This window comes from Drosophila innubila (genome assembly GCF_004354385.1).
Source record: "Drosophila innubila isolate TH190305 chromosome 2L unlocalized genomic scaffold, UK_Dinn_1.0 4_B_2L, whole genome shotgun sequence".
NCBI lineage: Eukaryota > Metazoa > Arthropoda > Insecta > Diptera > Drosophilidae > Drosophila > Drosophila innubila.
Window position 1 is genome coordinate 22,389,970 of NW_022995372.1, and position 23,204 is coordinate 22,413,173.

Sequence of the window (23,204 nt, forward strand, 5' to 3'; positions counted from 1 at the left end):
AAGTGGAAAATAGCATGATAGCTGATCAGGGAGGAATATTGGATATTGTTGTGTCATTGGCTCTCTTCCTCTTGTGACTTCCTGAACAGAATTATTTACTTCAATACAATGATATTGAATGTCGTGCTACTTACAAATAAGTTTCCATTCCATGCACCTCCACTGATAATGGCTTTTGGGTGCAATTTGGAGACAATTTGGGTCAGAGCTGCACATTTTCTGGCACTTGATGAGCGATGAGCTGCGAGACCGTCGACGAGTAACTGCATCAAAGCTTTGCGAGTGCAAAACATTTGGCGGTGTGGGTTAAATCAATTGAACCTGTCGTGGTTGGGGATGCAGCCGAAATGCCTTTTAAGTGCATTGTATTTGTTCGACAGAGCAATTAAGCCGACTCAGGCAAACAGACGTTTCCCGGTGCATTCAGGTGTTTTACTTCCTAACCAACTTACCCCTTATTCATGCCCAGCCACATTCCACCACCCTCCCTTTATAGTCACGCAACTCACGTTGTGTCGTGATCTAAAAACGTCTATCTTTATGGCTGCAATTAATATAAAACTGCTCGTGCTTTCCATTCTCAGTGCAACAACTGGGCTTAGACTTGTGCTAACTACAATTGATTAAGTTCACTGACTTTAGACTTATTAATAATTTTATTTACAAGAAAAACAATCAACATTAAATTGCTCGTGCATTTCGGTTTCAGTGCAACAACTGGAGTTGGACGCGTATTAAATACACCCTATTACGTTCACCGACTTTAGACTTTTAAATTACTTTATTTACAAAGAATATTGCAATTTCTTTCTTGGTGCTATATTAGACAAGTATTATTTTACTCAATTAAGTTTTGGGACTATAACCATATCAACTACTGTGAAAACTTTTAGCCGGCAAGCTCTTACCGTTTGGGCTCTGGGTTTATTGCCGTTAGCAGTAAGGACAATCAGTTTTATTTAATTAGATTTAATTTTCATTTCATATTTTTGCTGAAATTAGTTGTAAATACCTAAATTTATATATTCATGTTCATGTGTTTTTGGGAATTACATTTAAATGTATTTGAAAAGCCGTTTAGCTTGTTTGATTGAAACGGTTAGAGCTTTTGCTGTAAACGGTTGTATGCCAAAGCATTATTTAAGCAATTGTCTTATCGCTTTTTCTCTGTCACACTCATTTCAATGCAGCTGATCTAGCTTACGGTGTATCTAGCTGTGTGGGAAAGAGACAACACGTGTACACCCAGAAAGCTTTGCTTGTCAAGTGCTGCCCATAAGGCGGGCAGTTCAAAAATAAAATTAGTTCAAACGTAATTTAACTTTAATGAAATAAAAGTTGGAATTATATAAAATTATAAATGCCAATTCGAGATTATTGTTTTATTTTTGAAAAAAGTAAATACATTTTAATTGCCCAAGTTTAATATTGCCCCATATTTAATATATCATTTAAATGATTGAATGTTACTTTATTTAACTATGACGAAATAAAAGTTTCAATAATATCGAATGTAAGTTTTATTTTCAAAATATTATAATAAATTATATTTTCCCAAGTGAACTAAGATAAATTAATTGCTGAACCTAGCAAATTATGGAATCCCCCGTCCGTTATCTGGCGCTAAAGAAACGCTCACTGAACAATCTTGCTGTGCATATTCATCGGTCTGCTCGAAGCGCCATCTGATCTGTAGAATTCAGGAAGTTGCACGAATCTTGCCGCTGTCTCGCTCTTGATCACTGTCGCAGTCGCCGCTCTCCGCGGTGTCCTCATCCCCGCTGGCGCCTTCGTTGTCCCGGGCAAACAAATGCCGGAGGCAATTACGTTTTACGTATAAAAAAGCACACAGTGCGCAGAGTAAAAAGAGGATGGCAACAGAGCTACCTATAATCAAAGCTCGCGTTTTCCGTTGTGACGGCACATCGAGTATTAACTCGGGACTGGCCACTTGATGCGAATCAGAGCCAACGGCAAGCACCTGAATTTTAAAGGTGGCATCTTCCTTTAGATGTCGCAGCTGATAGAAATTGTCAAAGGTTTCGGCGGTGCCGATGAGAAAATGTTCTGGTTCCTTCCACCAGCGAACCGTATAAAGGCGTAATGACTCAAGTCCTTGTGTCGGATGCTCCCAGTGCAAAAACCAGCCTTGAGGATTATTTACAATGCTCAAATTCCAAGGTGCACCTAAACTTCCGCTGTTGGGCGCCTGACCCTGTTGATGTGGCAAATGTTGGCCATCAAAGTCTTCTCCTCGCAGTGGCGATGCTAAAAAACGAATAATACAAATTAACAATTTATATAATAATAATACAATAAATACATAGTAATAATTATTATACAAAATAATTATTCACTGGTATTAATCTGTGGAAATGGATTTAAAATGCTTGATTTATTATTACCTTGTGTTTGGAATCGAAACTGTTTGCTAAACATGCCATCCCCATATTTATCCTGACTGAGCACCATAAACTCATACTCCCGTCCAGGCAGCAGATGCTGCACTGTGGCCTCCATTATAGTTTTGTCCATCACACGGAGAGTTCGCCATTCTGGAGCATCGTTGAGACGATACCACACGGTATACTCAAGATTGGGTCTAATGTAGCCTGTAGATATATTATCAAATTCTCGTTAAGTTTGCATTAAAAGGCCATGTGCTCAGGGTATAATAAATATGTGCAAATTTATGTAACAGGAAGAAGACAGCATGGCTGACCCCATCAAATATACATAAATATACTAAATACATAGTATGTTAAGTAAAAAAATAAATTAACGAAACAACAATTTATTTATGAGCAAAATACTAATAGTTGTGAATATTTTAGTTGGCCATACGATTACTTGATTGTTTGTATGTACTCGTATATTCTTAATCAGCATCAAAAGCCGTCATCCTTTATTCTGCAGAAACACCTACTCGTAGATTCTCGAGACTTAAGGGCTAGGAAACCAAAGCTAGGTTCATGTACCATAGTTCTAAAATCAATTCCTGGTCCCCGCTTTTTGAGTTTAAAAGTTTTGTGTTTTTACTCCTTGCATGTAAGAAAATTATGTCTTAAGTTGGTCCTTTGATTCTAAGAAATCCTAGTCCTAACAAGAGTATTGATACCAATCTTAATAGCATGCCAACATCAATAACAACACGCTAAAAACTAAAAAAAAATAAATCTTTGAACTCAAAAAGCGGGGACCAGGAATTGATTTAAGAACATGATTTGTTGATGAAAACATCTTAGAATTTACCGTAGATTACGAATTTGGTTTGTTTTTACAATTGTTTCATTTGATTATATGCTAATTCAGATGTGGTCGTATTAGTAACTAATTATTTTTCTCGAATTACTATAAAATATATTTTTTATTTTTTTCACATTTGTATACAGAGTCGCTTTCACTGGGGTTCATTGTCCTTTTTATCAATTTTTTAGTATTTAGTATTGATCTCACCTGGTTGCCAGCGTATTGTGATGCAGGTCTCTGTACTGTTCGCAGTGAGATTGTAGGGCGGACGAGGGGAAACGTTCTCAATCATTAATTCAGCTTCGGCGGTTATCGTTGCCGCTTCATTGGTTGCAGAGCATTCGTACATGCCGCGGTCCGTTTCAATTAGATTCGTAATGGTCAAATTGCCGCCGCTAAAACTGTGCCGCTCCAGTGGCAGGGCCTGGCCATCTTTCTGCAGCATAAATTAGTTAAATCAGAATCAGAATCGACGCAAAAATGCTCCACATTGGGGCAGGTGAAGCACCCACAATCACACACACACAAACACAAACACATACATGAATTTTTCGAAATGCAATCAAGCGTTTTGCAACAAGGTAGGCTGTGGGCCATCTGCCATATTGGCCAGGGAATGAATTTAGGGGCCAGGGGCTAGGGATATGGATCTACAACAATGTGCCTTGGACTTACCCGACTCCATACAATGGACGGTCGATTGTTTCCGTCCCGGTCAATGGCTTCACATGGCAGTTCTGCCGTCTCGCCCAGTTTCTGTATGTAAATCGCCTTCGGGGTAACACTGAATATGGGTGGGCGCAGTACAATTACGCTAATGATAGGTGAGGGCCCGTCTGTACCGAGGTCATTGTAGGGTGTGCACGTATAGCTGCCCGCATAGTTCTCATTCACCTTGGAGAAGAAGAGGCTGCCGTTCATCTTGTAAAACACGCCGGGCACATTGTATGAGTCAAACAAGAGGCCATCTTTCTCCCAGCGCAGGTTTTTCAATGGCGGATTTGACCGGAAATGGCAGTCGAGCACGGCCGGTTGGCCATATGGCAGGTAAACTTCTGGTGGTGCATAAATAACCTTGGCCTTATCTAAATTGAGAATCGTTATTCAAAGTGGTATTTTTCGCGAGTTTCTTATATTTGTATAAGTATTACAAAATCAAAATTAAGAAACTAAAAACTTATTGGAAATATATATTGAAGCAATATCAATTAGAGTAGAATTCATTAATATTTTATAAAAAGTAGATTGGATTTTTCTGACTTTCGTTGAATTAAATCTGTTAAATAGACAGTTATATATTTTATTAAGTGAATCCTTTTCCATTCTTAGGAACGGACATATTTAAGGAATAAAGAAGTGTATTATAAATGTTAAAAGACAAACAGTTATGGTTATTTTTAGAGTATTATGGAACTTGAATAAAATATTTTAAAGAAGTAGGAAATAATTTATTACAGCTGTCAATATTGCTGCTAACTTAATTTTTTTATTCGTAATATGTATTAATTTTTCAATTCGATTTTTCCTAATTTTTGAAAACACGATACCAATAATATTTAATTAATATTCTAATGCTTATTTATTCAGATAGGGAGTTTTCTTACGATATGGTTATGGCCATAGAGTTAACAGTTACTTACATTGTATATTGAGAAAGGCCTTGGCGGTTTGCAGTTCACCTTCGATGTTCCGCACCTTGCACTCGTATTCGCCCAGATCGCTCATCATGGTGGGATCAATGCTGAGGCTGCCGTCAGGGCCCACGAATGAGCGTCTTATCAGATCCTGGACCTCCTGCAGCAGCACGCCATCCTTGTACCAGGACGCCTGCGAGTTGTCAGGATACTTCATCACGCAATGGAAGAATGCCGTTTGGCCTTCCATAATGGTTTGGTTAATGGGCGGTATTTTGATAAGGGAACCACCCTGTACCGCCAGATGGTAACTGGTACCATTATTGCGAACACTTGGTGAGCGATTCGGGAAGATGATCTGACAGTGATACCAGCCCTGATCAGACTCACGTATAGATGTCAGGTTAACCGATGCTTTGCCATAATCCGGATGATGACTGACCAGATGCAAGCGTCCATTGAAGAGTTCGTTTGTCGAGGTTTCGTTCTCGTACCATGTGAAAATCTTTTTATTCTGTCACATAATAAATCACAAAAAAGTGTTTCGAGTTAAAAAAATCAAACTTGAAATAAATAATTATCTGAATGAAATGGAATATTTTGCTGTTTCGAATTTACAGCACATATGATACTATGTATAAAAATTAAAACATAAAAAGAAGCAAAAAATACATTTTTTAATTGATGTTCGCTTACTTTTACTTTTATATTAATAAATAGAAAATGGTATATTTAAATGAAAATTGAAACTTAATTATTCATTTATTATAATTTTTTCAAAATATCAACTGATTTTTAATATACATTTTATTTTATACGATTTATAAACGTAATGTTCTTTATAGAGAGTAAAGCTGATGTACACTTAATAAATAAATAAACAAATTAGTCTATGATTGGGATTTGATAGTAAAACCACCATTTGTATTCTCGCTCAGCGATAAATCATGCATAAGTCAAGCACATTTGGCAGACTCGGGAAACGCACAAATGCAGTAAATAATTATACGCCCCGTCAGCCCTGGCAATGTAACAGTTACTCGTAAACGACACACATCTTTGTGCATGTATGTGTGGGTGTGTATGTGAACACAGACAATGCCCACAAAGTTGTATCTCTGGATATCTATACGCCCAATATATTTTGCGCAAACACCCGCTGTGATGTGCACAGTGCACACAGTCGATGTCGCTTTTGATGGCCGTGAAAGGGAGTTCCTCGAGCAATGGCAATAGAATCGAGGACGTTGGCTGACCGTGTTTGGTATCCCTCCTCATGTGGCAACATTGTTGACAAATTAAAATGAGCTCACGTGGAGCTGAAATGCCAAAACTTCGTCAACACTGAACCGATTGACATGCTGAATACATGTTTTGTTATTATTTATCCCCTCGGTTGAGTCTGCTTTTCATTTTATGATCGCTTCAGTACATGTTCTCATTACAAAAAGCAATTTTTACTCTTTTTTTACGGGTGAATTTGATTTTTATAAAAAGGTATTATTAAATCCATCTATTAAACATGCATCTCATTTGTACAGAGTTGTTTTGATTTACTCCAGCATATTTTACCACAACAACATTGATGTTTTTTAAGAGCTTTCATTTATCCAGAATTTCATTTAATTTTCAATGAATTTTAGTTTTATTGGATTTATATTTTTTACTATCTCAATTGAGTCTGTATATAAATTGTCATTGGCAAATGTTTTCACAACAAATACTTTTATTTTTAAGTTTTCATTTTACAGCATTTTGCTTATTTTGTATTCTAAATATTTAAATTATTAAGGTATTTTTTTTTTCTGTGAAGAGTTTCCTGCTAATTTTAGCATACGTTGTCACAACACAATTGTTTTCTTTCAAACTTTTTTTTTGTGAAGTTCTCGTCTAATTTCCATTTTATTTATTTCAACTGTTTTTTTAGTTTTATTGGATCGATTCGCATAATGTTTGCTAAACTATTATTGTTTTAATTAATTTTGAATAGATATGTCAATATTTATAGAGCATATTTCACGGCGATAATGCTTTTATAGACAGCTGGAAATTAATTGCGTGAGTGCAAACAAAATCAGTTTGTGCAACGTTATGCAAATATGCTTTCGAAAAAAGCAGCATGATATTAAAACGATTAAGATTCTGCTTCACTGGCCTGGGGTCGGCGTCCTGTATGTAATTGCCTTGACAATTAAAAAACTCAAAGTGATGTCAAAGTTGTGAAATGAGGCCAAATGTAATGAGTTTTAACAAAGATACAGCGGGTAACATTTGAATCGTTTGATTTAAAACAAGTTGAGAGTGAGTAATGAAAAGAAAGGGTTGACATTTCTTAAGCACGTACTCTACATTACAGTTGGTTGGGTATCGATATTTATTTTCTTATATTTTTTTTGGTTTATTTGGCGTCAATTTAAAACAGTCAAAAAAACTGATTTAAGACTGATGTTATTTGCTATGCTTGTTTTATTTGCACACTTGGCTACAACTCGTCAATTGGCCAACTCGTCAGCCATCCCTTTTTACTAATAGGCCACACCAGTTCTAAACCGCATGCTAGGGATTTGGTTGCATCCATGCGAGTGTTGGGTTATTGATAGCTGACGACCGCAGAAAGTGTCAGTCTGGTTGCAATTTGATAGTTTTTAATTGTGTGCCACAAGTGTTGGTTGATCTATTGACATTATTTGTCGAGTGTTGCTTTAATTAAAATCGGCAAATAGTCATAGATGACAAGTCTGTGTGCAGCTTTCCGGCTTTGACCAAATCGTATGTGGCCTAGAAGAGCATCAATGTCAGCATCGCCTGGTTTTGTGACTGTGAGAAATGTTTTTCACTTGATGCGATGCGTTGCATCATTTTTGTCAACTTATAGCATACGACAGACAGGCAGACGGATAGACAGATAGACAGACAGATATACAGGGAACCCAAGTACACCCAACTGTGTGTCAACTGGCGTTGCCATCTGCTGCCTTGTCGTACATTTATCAACATTATCTAACAAATTACAAACGTAACTTGATTTATCCGGTAATTTTTTACCGCTCGCCCAGGCAACGTGTGCGAAAATTCGCGACGGCCGTGAAAAGTAGTTTTTGATTGCGCACACATGAGTTTTGCATTTGCATAAATATATAAAATATTTTGATCTGAAGGAGACTGAAGAGTGACTATAAAGTGGGTGTCAAAATTCAAATACTCAGACAGCAACATTATCCTCATCTTCTATTCTTCTGTCCCTGATTTTATTATGTTTAGTCCTAATATTTGGATCAAATAACACTGTTAATCTGATGTTAGTTAAAGTGTGTCGCGTAAAAGCGCTGAAAACATTTTCATGCGCAATTAAAGTGAATCTATCAAAATGACATCATGACCCGTTGACCGGACTGGACTTTTATGCATTAATACAATACAATAAAATGGACAGTAGACAAACAGAAAAAAATGTCTGAACTGTGTGTATGTCAGAAGTGCCAGCAAATTAAGCAACCATCCAAATAGTTAAAAACATTGGCGAGCCAGATAGCAGACATTCCCAGTCTGTACCCCATTCCCCATTCCCCTTACCTAGCGAATTTCAATGTGATTTTTCGGAGCAATGTGCGTGTGAGTGTTGACGATGAATAGTAATTTACTTGATTTAAATACAAACGTGCGCCGAGTGGGCGGTGAGCGCTTTACGTTGGGAGTTGGGCGAATTCCGGCAATGAATTTGCAATTGAATTTAATTGCATTACTCACAGTTGTCAACAAAATGCCAGCCATTCAATTCGATTCAATTCAATTGAAATTGATTTCAACTCTTTTCCTTTTCTCTTTATCTCTTTTTTTTTTTGTGTTATCCTCTTTGATGTCACACTTCAGATTCACACTTATCGAGCATTGCAATATTGTAAAGTGTTTGTGATGCAGTGATATTAACATAGTGAAGCGCTTTTAATGAAATTTAAAACACACAGACACGCCCCTTAAAAGCGGTAGTCGTCTGCATGTGGTTTAATTAGTGGCCAGGGCCAAGCCAAGTTAACCGAGCCAACCCTTCCCCTACCTCAGAAAAACCCCTATGGCCGGTGCCCTTTTAATGATTGTGAGAGTCCGGTTGCTGTGTTGCACGTTTGCACAGTTGCACAGTTGCAACGTGGACACTGCCCCTGCTGTTGTTGTTGCTGCAGACGAGGCAGTAACTGCAATTAAGGCTAACCAATAGCATGGCATCCCACGTCTGTCAGTCGCGTACCAAACATATATACACAAACACATAAATATACACATACACATATTTATGTATTTCCTGATAAATTAATGATTTTGAAAATTGCATTTACAGGTGCGTGTGTGAACTGGCGTGTGTCAGAGAACCACATTAAGTTATATTATATAAATATGTAAGTTCACAGCTAAAAAAAAAACGAAATACAAGTGTCGTCGACCTGCCATATTTAGTTTGGAAAATTACTGTGTTCGACACCCACCCTGGATTGCTAAAGAACAGTCAGTTGTATCCAAATTCAATTGAATCCAAAAATATGTTTTAAAGTTGCTGGGAATTTAACATTCATGTCCAATCAAAAAAAAAAAATCTATTTAATCTAAATGTATAATTTCATAGGAGCAACATGTATTCTTAAATCTAAATATATTTTTAAATTCTTAAATCTATAAAAAGAAAACTTAGTTATGATCATAATCTGCTTAAAAGAAAACTTTGATTTTTCCTACGATATGTTGGTTGTTACTTGTGACAACTGGCTTTATAAGCTACGTTTATGCCTGTTAATACTTACATGTACAAGCCCGTCGTTTAATTATCATTGTTACCATATTACTTATAACTAAAAGAACTGTTCATCGTTGTATAATAAAATTAAAAATATAAAATAAAAATTCGTTCTTTATTCATTGATTTTTATCATAGTCAAATTAAACACAGTTTTTAAGGGGCAACGTGTCGAATGCGTAATGTTGGCTTGCATTTAATGCGCTTGACTTACATCTTTGCTCCAGTGGACAACATATGGTATGGGGGAATCATATGGGAAATCTATATAACAATTGAAGACGACATGCGAACCGACTTTGGCCTCCAGATTTGTTTGTTTACGATGATCGCGCGCACATGCCACACAGGATATGTTCATTAAGATTGCGAGCAGTAAAAGCAGCTGTGCCACAATACTCTTTCCTTCTTGTCTCCACATGACTTTGGCAGTTGTCGTAACATGGCAGCTATTTACGTCTTCTCTCTGCTGTTGTTCGTGTGTTCTTTTGCGTGACTTTTGCATTTTGTTGGATATAAAAAAAGGTTCCCTAGACTAGAGGTATACACACTTTGCACTTATTCCCACTCACACTTGGGGAGCATAAGCCTTAGCTATTGAATGCATGATCCTTTTATAATATTACTATATGTATTATTAGTAGTATTTACGCATTGTTTCCGTGAATCAAAATTAAATCGCAATTCAAAACCAGGTCAGATGTGCGCACTCGGAATCTCGTTTCTTTTCTTTACATAAACAAAATGCTATCATACGACTGTCGGCTATGTCAACCTGTACTCGTAATATAATACACGCTTTGTATAATTTGCGCAATGAAACCGAGACAGAGTTCAATGGAAATAGAGGTCGCGCTCTCGTGAACTGCACACGACGACTGCAGAATCGCTACTAAAAAATGCCACGAAATATATGCGATCAAGAGGCAGAACGCTTTCCGTGTTCATCAGCGATGATTTTGTCTAGAGCAGAACTATATATGAGAGAATACCCAGTTATATTAATACTCTGTACTTAAAAAACATCACGGGTCTAATGACTTGCAATAAAAACATATACGCACTCAGGCAAAGGTGCAAAGCATCTATTCACCAAATAAATTTCGGCAAATCCTATAAGTTTTTGGAAGTACGATGAGTAATTAAATCTATTGGTTCTCTTGGCTAATAAAATAAATCATTCTTTCAAATTTTTATCAAATTTAAATATTTTACGTCTTGCCGTGACTAAAGATACAATGTCAAGATCAAATTTTTTTTCATAGCTACACTTACCTACATTGATTAAGTTCCTACCTATTTGGGAAGCGATAGTCCTGATCGGTTCACAAAAATTTGTTTAAAATATACAGGGTCTCATACAGTCGGGCTCGCTTGATTGTAGCTATTCTCGATAGTCTTATATTTCTATGAGTATGATATGCTGGACACGCAATTTCGAGCTTTGTACGATGACAAGCACGGGTTGAACTGATCGTGAAAACCTTAGCACACTCCACTTTCACATGTCATCGAAACGAATTCTTCTCTGAGCTGTACGCAATTTGACATTTGACATACGCCCACAAATCGCTGGGGATTGTGTCTGGAGCTTCACTTTTATTTGGAATTCGCAATTTGAAATTTGCTCACAATTCACTTTCATCGACGTTTATCCACTTAAATAATTGGGAGACATCTATTATTGTCACTGCATCTTTGTAAATTTTATTCGCTTAATTACTCAGTCGAACAATCAACGGCATTCGTTGCGCAGGCGTATGGGTTAAACGAATTATTCATAGCAGTCATAGTACTCATCGTTCAGTGTGTGTGAAAAGTGTTGATGGCTAATTGACTGACTGTATCAGTTATATGCAGGTCTATGCTTCCGGGTCACGAGGTTACAGCTGGTTGCGCCCAATAAAAAGCCATTTCGGTGGTTGTTTTATTTGATCAATTTCAATTTCAAATTGTTTTTGTTTTTTTTTTATTTTATTTTTTGTAATTTTATTTGTTTAAAAATTTTGTTCATTTTGCTAATTTCATTTTATAATCGTGTCATGTGTTAATTACAATATATTTCGTTCTAAACTGATTTTTGTTGTACGTAATTTTTATTTTATTTATTTTTTTTTTAAATATATACTGAAATGCTGGGAAACATTTATTGTTGGAATGGAAAGTTGTGGAAATCAAGCGCAACTCTTGAAGAAGGTGCAAATGGAAGTATAGGAAGATAGGAAGGAAGAAGTGAAAGATTTAATTTGTTGGTATTGATAGTTGTGCTTGTTTTTTGGGCTTTAGATTGAATTCTTTCTATCTTTTCAAGTTCTATTTGATGTCGAAATGTGAAAGTTGACTGGCGCACCTTGTCCAAAAATCAAAGTGGCAGACTAAAGCGTTAGATTTACTTACGAGTAAATTAATTTGTAATTTATTCCTTTTACTTAATGTACATGCCATTTAATTCAATATAGTTATAGTAATTTATGTTCATATAAATAATTGTATGTATATACTAAATATATATATATATATGTATTTATATATATAATTATATATGCTTTTAAAGTCCTTCACTTAACGTGTGTGTTGTATGTAAGTATGTTATACTATTTCTTTCTTTGCCTCATCTTCAATGTATTTCTCAATTCTCAATTAAAATTTAATAAGTACATTAATACGCATACTGTAATTGGTTGTTGGTATTCCATTTTTGTTATTTCGTTTTGTTTCTCTTTAAAGTTTTGTTTTTTTTTTATATATCGCTTAATTGGATTTTCGTTAATGCTCAATTAATTAATTGATTTCGTTCTAGTTAACATTATGTATCATATGTGTGTGTGTTTTTGTGTGTTGGAGTATGTGTATCTGTGTGTGTCTTTTCCTACTCAATACAAAAATGAACTTTCCTTAATATTCTCCGTAAGCATTTACAATTAATCGAACTCCATCAGCATTATGTTGTGCAGTAGCATTGAATTATATGTTTTTCCATTCAATTGCGCTTTTTGTTAGATCAAATGAGAAACCATTTAGAGAAGCGTCTACTGCACTGAAACTTTATTACACTCTTTCTCTTCTGGAATTAAATACTTGTGTACTGTGTGTACATTTAAACTTTAAATAAGGTTCAAAATGAAACTGGGATACAAAAAACGGTAAGCAATTTATTGAGATCATTTGTGTCAAGTTTTGAAGATTTTTGTATTTAGTTTAAATTTGTTCCATCTTTTTTTTTTTTGCTTTTTCTTGCTGCTCAACGATTTGCTTAAACTCGTATTTATTATTGAGTATATAATTATTATTATAATATTATATATTTTTTGATGTAATTTACATACGTTATACACACGGTAATCGTCGTCCTTATGCATCTCGCGCTCTGGCAGTGTTTTGGCGTCAAGTTGTGTCAAACCATTCCGTACAATTTGTTGTTCAGACAAGTTTATCATTAACAAGTATATATATACTTAATAACTGAAACTGAAAGTTATCAAATCTCTCTCTCATAAGTATAACTGAAACAATTGGGTTTCGGATCAGACTGAACAGGATATAGAGATGAAGATCAAAGACTAACTACTTTGCCACAATAAATATATAAGTATATATATTGTATTGAAATCGCATATTGTTAAATCTGATTTAATAGATTGCCCTTAAAACCTTCAGTTTAATTATACTATATAGGACCTGCACATCGGGAACAACTAAAATCACCCCCATTCATAGCCGCCCAAAATGTAACGTTCTCTATTTCCGTTTCCGTCTTCGTTTTCGCTTCTGTCTCCATTGCTAGCTGTTTTGTTTTGTTTTTTTTTCGTTTTTAGTTTGAATTAGTATTATAAGTTTAATAAATGTCAATTAGCACTAACGCAATTTTTAAACGACTTACTCAATTGTCTTGTGTCTTGTTTTGTTTTGCTTTATTTCTTTTATTTTTCTTAGGTGTTTGCGTTTGTGTTGAGCGTGTTTGTTAGCAAAAGGTTTCCTATACTCGGTACTGGAAAAAGTATTTGGGTTGTTTCTCAATAAATGTACATATCATTGGAGTTAATTATCTGTGATTTGTGTAGCTCAACAGTAAACATTTGTATGTATATGCAGCAGTTATATTTTACGTAATTATTCTGATTAACTGATTTAATTTCACTTGGTTTTTAGCATTTTTGCATTTGCATTTAATAAATTTAATTTGAAACAATTTGTCTATATTTATGTTAGTTTTACTGAGATTTTTTATCGCTTTTATTTCAACATTTCGTTTTTTGTTTATCAAGTTTAACAACTAAAGACTTAAACTCTATATCTTGCATAGCATTCTGATTTTTAATTAATTTCATAATTAATTTACGTTAGTGTTAATGTAACATAATGTAAGTTTACGTTTGTGGTTTTGTTTTTAATTGATATTTAACATATCAATCTGTGTCGGTCTTTATGCCTACGTTTTATATATATATCTAATATATAATTTTAAAAATAATAATAATTATTTTGCATACACGTACTGTGTTTCAAATATCAATTACATGTTATTTTAAGTTTTTGCTAGTAATATGTTTTCATAATTGCTATAGTTTTTTTATAATTTATTTATTTTTTTTTTAATAATATGCTTATACTTTGCTTGCGTGCCTTCTTATATTGTGAACCGATTAATTTTTTATTATATTTACAAAAGTTATCTTCTTGGTTAAGCACATTTTGTTATCCTGTGGTTTATCCACAACTAATTGTTATTGCGGTGGCCTAAATGGCTTCACATACTTCTTACTGGTTCTATGAAATGGGCCAGCGCTGTGTTGTTATTGTTGTGCCAATCGAGCAATTGATATCATCTAATCATATGGTTTATGTGGTTGGCTTTGATTACACTCGAAAACTGCTGCCGCATTCCCATGCTGTACTGATTCCTGTACTGCTTTCTGTATGAATATGTTTGTATACTATATACTGCCGTTGGATATATGCTTACACTGCGGTCACTGCGGTTTTTAGCACACGCTCTCGATTTCTGGACCGCCTGCCCGTTGCATCGCCTGACGCTTTCGATATGCATAGAATTCTTCCCGCATGGCTTGGAGTCGAGCCTCGACGTTGTCATATCGGGGCTGGCTACGCAATTTGCGGGCTGCAGATGAGGCATGCAACAAGCTGCCGCTCAGTGGCCCCAAAGTGTGGTGATGATGATGATGATGCTGATGATGATGATGTGGGTGTGGATGTGGGTGTGAGTGTGAGTGTGGATAATGGTGTGTGTCTATATGAAGATTGAGATCGTCGCGAAGCAGCCCAACGCCTGTGGGAGTCGAGGCACTGGGCGTAGGCGTTGCCGGATCGAATTCATAGTGGCCATCGACGCTGCCCACATCCACTGGGCAGGAGGACTTGGGCAGATTGCTGTCCGTGGCTGCGTTCAGTCTTGAGATCATCTCCAGCCAATGGGCCATGGTATAGGGCGATGTTGGACTGGGCTGCAGATAGGAATAGTGGTATGGCTGTTGTTGCAACTGACCCGTTACTAAAGTCTGCGCTTGTGCCTGCTGATTGCCCGATGCGGCCCCAAAGTATGCCGAGTGTTTTGGTGGTGAGGGAGGCGCCCTGTATGGTGGTAACAATCGCCATTCACTGGTGCTGCCCGGATGATTGGATGTATTCTTCGAGCCAAATCCACTTGAGCTGGAACGCGACTCGGGTGAGGCCTCCAATCCAACTCTTGCGCCATTTGCAGTGCCACGCAGCGATAAATTAAGATCTGGCAGCGGAGAGAGCAGCTCGTGCTGCTGGCGACTGAAGAGTCGAGAGTAGTGACGAGGATACCAGCGAGTGCGAGGTCGATAGCTGTGATAAGGCAGCTGAGTCTGATAGTAATTCCTCCAAGAAGGCGGTGAAGGTAACTGCAATGGCACAAAGTGATCCTCAAGTGGATGTAGCTGATGTTGCAGTTGTTGTTGTTGAGTTTGTTGCCGTTGACGCGTTTCCTCCTGAATGGGGCGCAACGATGGCAGCTCCTGCGAGTGATAACGATAACGACTCAGATTCCCCGTGCCACTCAGATGTGATGTGGGCAATGAACGCTCCGCAGAATTGGGATAAACCGTGCTGAGATCGCTAAACTGCGTATGATGATGATTAGGATAGACGGCGCTGCTGTAGGACAACACCTGATGCTGATGTCCCGGCGTGCTGGCTGGAGAGCTGGAGAAGATGCGAGAGACACGTGATGGCGTGTAGAGTTGCGGGGATAACAACTGCTGTCCCAAACCACCGCTGATTGTATTTATGTGCAGAGGACCATTATTAACTGTTGTGTTGTGCTGCAAGTTCCTATAGATGTTGTGTGTATTTGAGCTGTAGGGACGCAACACATTCTGATAGCGCGCACCTGTGACAGCCTCATCAAAGTTTTGTTGCTTTACAGCGCCGCCAATTTTGAGCAAACCCCCCAGACCCTGAAGAAAGCCCCTCGCCGAATCTGCGGCCGACTGCAAGCTGACCTGGCTGGATGAAGCTACCAGAGGTCGTCTCCAAGAGGCGCGTGCTGTGATGAAATTACGACGCGAGAGGAAGCCGCCATCATCGCTGGAGGATCTCTGCGATACGTTGCTGTTACGACGCTCGAAGAGCGCTCCGTCCACCACATCAATGCTGTTCTCAAGGGTTGGATCATAGCCAAGTTTATTGCCATCTTGGGCGGAGCGACGCTTGCCGTCGGCATCGCAGTCTTCGGGCAGGTTCGGGGAGCTGTAGATGGAGTGACAGTTGGTGCAGCGATCGGGTGGCCAAATCCAGTGCAATATGGCGATAAGTATGGCAGTTAGACTTGATATTCGGGTTTGTTTGTACCTGTGCACGAGAAAGTAAGTAATTTTAATATAGTTAAAAAGCAAGGCATTTTCAAAAGAAACAATTGAAAACTGGAAAAATACGAGCACAAATAATACACACACAATAACTGAACAAAAGAAAGAAACAGAGTTAAAATCGAACCGAAGGTTTTTTATTTTTTTTTTTACTTTAAATATGGATATTTAAAATATTAAAAAAATTTAAGAAAAAATAAATCAGTTTTAGTATAGAAAAGTTTGGTATAGATTTTTATTTATAACAAAAAAAAAACTTTTTTAAATTGAAAAAAAAATTTAGCAGAAACTGAAGAAATGTGTAAAAACTCACATTATCTGAGCAACAGAAAGAAACAGAGCTACTAAAATCGAATAAAATTTTTTTTAAATTAAAATAATTTTTGTTTCCTATAATATTTTTAAGTATAATTCAAGTATCTTACATGCCGTTAGCGCTAGTATGTAAGATACAAAAATTAAATATATATGAAAAACTTAAAAAAAAACCATAGGAAAATTTATTTTAGTACTGAAAAGTTTGCTTACGATTTTGATTATGACAGGATGGACCTGGAACTATAAAAACGCTTTCATAATCACGATAATGTTCAGTATTGCTATGTTTAGAAATAGCAGTAGAAGTAGTGGTAGTAGTAGTAGTAGAAGAAGTAGGTGCATGACGTATACCAATCAAAGTGTTTGAGTGGGCGGATGAATGGGCATAAGAGACAGTTGGGAAATTTAGATCAATTTAATTGTCAGTGCGCATTTTGGGAGCTATCTCCCAGAATATTACTACAATTCAAGCTGATTAGGCGACAGGGGATACTCACTTTTTTAAAGGCACTTGACCAGAGGAAATTGAGCCCGTACTGCGATTGTGCAAATGATGATGATTATTGGCAGCAATGTTACGAGCGTCCGTTATCCTGCAAGCTACCATGTTGAACTCTGTAAACGTATAATTTCTACAATTAATTTGGCGTGCAGTGTGAGCCATCCTATCCGTTAAATAAAATACATATAGCAGCTAACAAGCACACACTATATACGAGTATGTATACACTATACGATTGCTATTAAGCAACGTATGACATACATATTCACTACCATTTACACATTTGCTGTCCCCATATACATATGTGCATATATATGGCATATATACTATATATTTTATACAGCAACTACGAGTACTCTTCCATTCTGTTATGTTCCATTGTTATAAGACAGCTTCGAAATAGCACAAACTGGCATAACGTGACCCAGCTGAAAGTCAGTCGATATCTATACGATTATAAACCAAATAAGTAGAAATTATGTACAGGGCGGGTTATTGGCACCCAAACTATATGTAGTACACTCGGAAAATTTATTTTCTTGATTTATTCATGAAAATTTTAAAAAACGAATTGTATTCGGAGGACTTTGTAATTTAAAAGGTGAAATCGCCTTTAAAAATGGAAGATTAAGTTGTTTTTTGTTCGATTTTCTCAATAATAGGTTGAAAAAAGGTTTTTATGGCGATTTTAGGGTAACATTTTTTTTGAGTGTATAAGTTTATTCATGTACACTCGTTTGTGCAGCAGGACATGGGACACGGACATTATGCCAATTTGCATGCTAGTCAGAGAGCATCATCATTGACAACAACATCAGAACAACATTGTCGGTGTTGTTGTTGTTGTTGCCGTTGTCATTGCCATTGTAGTTGTTGTGTTAACATTGTTAAAAATTTAGCAGTTTACTAGATAATTACTAAGAGTACAAAGTACAGACAGAGTACAGAATACAGGCAAAACACCCACACACCATTTAGGCTATAGCTATGCTAGACTATGTTATGCAATTGTTAGTGGCTTTTTTTTTTTATTTTGGTATTAATTTAGTTGAGTTAATTAGGGTTGCAATTACATATGTATAGTACAAGAGGTAACCAATTAAAAGAGCTAGACAAACTAATTTAGCTGGCAGGTTAGGTGTAAAGGGAGAGTACTTTAGAATCATTGAGCGAACTACATTCAACTAACACGATGCATTCGAGAAGGACTTTATTTGAATTTGAAATCATCATCAACTCTTTCTTTTAGTACACACAATAGTTGACACATATATACAACTATACGAGCATACATATGTATAAACGCATAGCATGTGCTCTTCGCAGTATTTTATTTAGGATCGGGCTTCGAAATGTTGGAAAAAAAAAACAATGACACATGAAATGGCTTTTGAATGGTCAGTTGAAAATTGTGCCAACGGAAAGGAGTTAGAAAGTAAACGAAAACGGATAACTAAAAACCGACTAGTCAAAGTCAAATGCAAAATCGAAACCAAAATAGAGCTGATTATGGTCGACTTAAGCAAACATAAACAAAATTGATGACGAAAGTAATGCTGGCAAGTTGCTGACCAAAATCTGACCAACAACTGCGGATGGAAAACCAAATTAAAAGTAGTTTAGATAAACAACGAGTGTTATGTGTAAAAGTTTTGGTTGTGAGTTCTTTTTTTTTATTATTTGATATTCGATATTCAATTTTAGTATCGAGTAATTATGAAGACCGTGAAATGACTTTGCTGCCTTTTTGTGAGTGCTTCGGATATTTAAGAAAGTGTGCTTGGTACGCTTTGAGTATGGAATGCATAGCGAGTACGAGTTCGAATATATTCACTGAGAACGATAGATTCGCATGCGTTCGATTCATGAACCTGTTAAACTGTTAATTATGAAATGCGCGCGTGCTAAATGCGATTGTGTGATAATAATTTATACATGTGTGTGTGTATGTGTGTTTTTAGAGAGAAAGGAACTTGATACTTGGTACTTGGTACTTGGTATGGGGCAGTTGTCGTCTGAAAATAACCTTTTAGTATTTGTTTGATTTGATTTGATTTTATTTTTTGTTGGTACAGTTCGAATCTGTTGCACACGACATCGATTTATTATGATTATCAAAAAACTTACCCAGTTACTTTGCTTGACGTTGCAGGGGGCATAGTTGGGTAGCTTTTTATTATTATTATTTTTCGATGACTTCGTTCTCAGTGGAAGAGTAAGAGTTACAAGATGCATTCACAAATGAGATATTGATCACACATTCAGGATATCAATTTTGGGAAATTGATTCAAAATCTAACAATTTGTGAATACAATTGCAGGACAGGCTTCTTTCTCTCAGTGCATCAAGCACTTTGACTACTTTTTGTGGCGCGATCATTTTATGCTTTGATTAAGCCATTTCATAGACTTGAGTTGCGGTTTTACGAGTACTTTATGGACATCGATTATGGGCCTTATTTTACCAACTTTGTGCGTGAATTGTTTACAAAAAACGTCTGCCCAGTATTTCACTATATATATTGTCAACTTTATATACTTGAATATATATATATGTATATATAGTTTTCGAATTGATATTCTCTTGGTAAACACCTTTATCAGACATGAACTCAGCCCTGGGCAGAAACAACGACGATTTGGCTAAGAACATGCTTATAAATTTTTTATGAGATAAAGGTGTTTGATTTTTGTCTGGTTTTATATTGTTTAAGGTTTTCTTTTTCTTCTGTTACGTTAATCATCAGCTACTACTCTTTAATTTTTATCTGTATGTGTGTAAAGCTCTTTAAAAACAAACTTAAAAACAATATAGTCAAATAAATTATAATAATTTAAATTTATATTTCATTGTTTATACGCTACATTGATTTTGCAATGCACAATTATCCTTTTGTGAGCCTTTTTTTGTTTTGACTTGTTGTTTGTGTTGTGTAAGTGTGTGGAGGTCTTACAAAATGTACAAAAATAATTCATTTAACCAACGCATCATTTATTAAAAATGAATAAACAGTATATGCACTAAAATAAAAACATAAGAACTCCAAGATAAAAAGAAATAATAAGCAGACAACTTTAACAATAGAGTCCCCGACATTTTAAATTTCCGTTCAGCAATTTGGCAGCATTTAAATTTGAAATTGCCTATCCAACATATTGTAAAGGAACCACTGTATTATCAGCTTCCGTATTTCTACTTTGTCTTTAATCTTAACTAATTTTGCAACCACTATTTTTGTATATGTATTTGTACATGCTTTAGATTTGGAAGTCAACTAAATCATGGAATCATAACAGAATGCACTGGAGGGGGTTTTATCTGAATATTACTGATTAAATGTCATTTGTATATAAAACAATAAATGACCAAGTCAAAGCGAACAAATAATACATATAAACCATTAATTTAAAACAAAAGAAAATATAATTCGGTTTAATATGACCAAATTTGTTAACTGAAATTTAATTTTGTATAGTTGACTTATTTACCTGTCAGAGTACAAGGAATAGTAACAATTCAACAGGACGGACGGGGTTAAATGTAATAGAAAATAAACAGAATAAATAAATTAAAAATACGAAGAAAATAACACAAACCTTGGACATGGTAATAGTTTCAAAATCAAGGTAGTTGTATATACAGATATATCTGTTAATTGAAAATTTAAATTAATTTGACTTGCACAACTACAACGTAAGAGTAAAAACTATTCGTCAGGCATAAATTGGTTAATTTAGTATTAGATGCCATACGATTTATGGCTTTACAATTATCTTTTGGTTTTAGTAAGCAAACAATTGTTAAATACGAGTATGTATGTATATATAAATTTCAATATCAATTTCAATTTCAATTTCATTGCATTGTTGTTGTCGAAATAGCCAATGAGAGGTGTAAGCCAAGGAACTAAACAAACTTGATTTAACTTGCAATGACTTCAAGTACGAATTGGTTCTTAAAGTACTGAAATAAAGTACAAATTTAATTAGGATTGTATTGCCTTTAACATTCAGTTCGATAATTAAATATGCGCAAACATAAATGGCCCTTGTTATTGGCCCAAGCAAAACTCATAAAAGCACGTCGAAAATTACGAGTATTAATTACAATTTAATTGAAAATGGGAAATTATATGGCCTTGACCGTTGAATGGTTATTGCCAATATTTCGTAACGTTCGTTGTTGCCCCGATTTGGGCACAAATCGAAACTAATAGTAGTTAGTACTTATGTAGTATTAGTAATTGTAAATAGTAAAAGTTAGTAGTAGTAGTAGTAGGTAGTAGGCAGTACGTAGAAGGTAGTAAGTTGTAAAGCAGTTAGTAAGTTTGTTAGTTATAGCTGAGCATAATTGCCAAAAGTGTCACAATCATCGTCATCGTCAACAACAACAATACGAACAATGATAACAACAACAATAGGATTGTCATTATCATCATTTGTTATTTGTTATTTTCGTTTTTCTCGTTATTCTCGTTATGATCATCATCATCATCATTATTGTCATTAAAAACCATTTCAAGTGTGTGTATAGCTTTTCGCCTCAGTGTTACCTTTTTCCTGTTTTCGTCGTTTACGTTTATTGCAAATTTTTACGGCACAAACCGATAAAATGATCGCAACAATAAAAAACAGGATGCCCCCAACGACGCCGGCTGTTATAGCTTTATGTTTGACACGCGCCGGCACTGGGAATTTCACCTCATCGCTGGACTCGTACGATTTCTCCGAGTTGGCCAGCACACGGAAATAGTAGGTTCGTCCGCCCACCAAATTCTTCACCAGATACTGTGTCTCCTCGGGCCGTATCTGGCCACGATTCAGCGTCTTCCACTCCGCATCCGTCCGATACTTGATGGTATAGAACTTGACGATGTGTGCACGCTCCAACGGTGACTGCCAGGTGATGAGGAAGCCATTCGAGATTTCCGTCACGGACACATTACGCGGTGGTCCGGGCTTCGGGCCTGTCAAACATAACAAATTATTAGCACATTGAATATTAAAAGTAATTGTAAATACTTGTAGTAAAAGTAAAGCTAGAATCGATTAGCACTAACCAAATTGAAGACTTAACGTTTTTAATAGAAGTGTATTATATATTAAGCACTTCAATTAATTGATTTCCTATATATTTTGAAAGCTTGCAGGTTATTACTTACATACCAAGTGACTCATTTGGTTTCTATTTCCCTTAAGATCATCATAAACTTTATATTTGATCACATTTTTGTAATCTGCGTGTATTAATGAATGGGTCGCAAATACTACACGACACATTCTTATTAGAACTAAAATATGTACTTATTTTATGCAAGTATTTGAAAAATTATCTTTCATCTCTTTACAAGCCATTTTTCCGCCAACTGGTTGTAATATTCAGAGCTAGACCTATTAGAATTATCAGCGCTTCATTGCAATTGGTAAGATAATTCTAAATATTTATTTGCGCTATTAATTTGGTTTCTACAGAAGAACAAGTGACAATTTCTGTACTTTACATGAATATAAATTAAAACAGCTTTAAACAATATTTGTATGCATGACATAAAAATACACCCGTAAAAGTGACGACAATTTCCCAACGGCGCTATTTAAAATGTCGATGTTGAACAACATGAAATGGAGAATTTGTCGTTCACACACACACACACACACACTTGAAATTTGTTGTGGGGTCAAAAGGCAAGAGTAACAAAAGTCGGGAGCAGGCAATAAGTGCAAGCCATTTATTTAACCGGTGTTGCTAACGAAAACGTTAGTGAAAAATGCCACGCTTATTATTTATGCATGTATGTTAATTAGAAATGCTTTTAAAGAGCACTCAAGAGATTTGAAAGCGCATATATCAAAAGTTGATTATGCGC

The 23,204-nt window shown here is 35.9% G+C and overlaps 2 protein-coding genes across 2 annotated transcripts in view; both read right to left on the reverse strand.

Annotated features, from left to right (window-relative positions):
- Positions 1 to 1,507: 1,507 nt before the first annotated feature.
- LOC117779629 (protein borderless) lies at positions 1,508 to 10,594 on the reverse strand. The gene is made up of 6 exons (XM_034615890.1): positions 9,881 to 10,594; positions 4,890 to 5,397; positions 3,925 to 4,334; positions 3,457 to 3,685; positions 2,406 to 2,612; positions 1,508 to 2,268 (listed from the first exon to the last, which is right to left on the reverse strand). The coding sequence occupies exons 1-6, from the start codon at positions 10,169 to 10,171 to the stop codon at positions 1,700 to 1,702; spliced, it is 2,214 nt and encodes a 737-aa protein (XP_034471781.1). The 5' UTR covers positions 10,172 to 10,594; the 3' UTR covers positions 1,508 to 1,699.
- Positions 10,595 to 13,472: 2,878 nt separating this feature from the next.
- The window catches only part of LOC117779678 (protein turtle), a 47,749-nt gene continuing 38,017 nt past the window's right edge, over positions 13,473 to 23,204 (reverse strand). Inside the window, 6 exon segments of the mRNA XM_034615947.1 lie at positions 13,473 to 16,451; positions 16,453 to 16,500; positions 17,046 to 17,066; positions 17,068 to 17,116; positions 17,333 to 17,450; positions 21,891 to 22,304. Coding sequence (XP_034471838.1) covers positions 14,649 to 16,451; positions 16,453 to 16,500; positions 17,046 to 17,066; positions 17,068 to 17,116; positions 17,333 to 17,450; positions 21,891 to 22,304 — 2,453 coding nt within the window. The 3' untranslated portion in view covers positions 13,473 to 14,648.

Excerpts from the sequence above, each read along its gene's own strand:
- LOC117779629 (XM_034615890.1), bottom strand. The coding sequence starts at position 10,171 with ATGCAAAAGTCACGCAAAAGAACACACGAACAACAGCAGAGAGAAGAC. Across the intron at positions 3,686-3,924 it reads CGTCCATTGTATGGAGTCGG|AAAGATGGCCAGGCCCTGCC; the intron begins GTAAGTCCAAGG and ends TTTATGCTGCAG. Across the intron at positions 2,613-3,456 it reads CACAATACGCTGGCAACCAG|GCTACATTAGACCCAATCTT; the intron begins GTGAGATCAATA and ends ATATATCTACAG.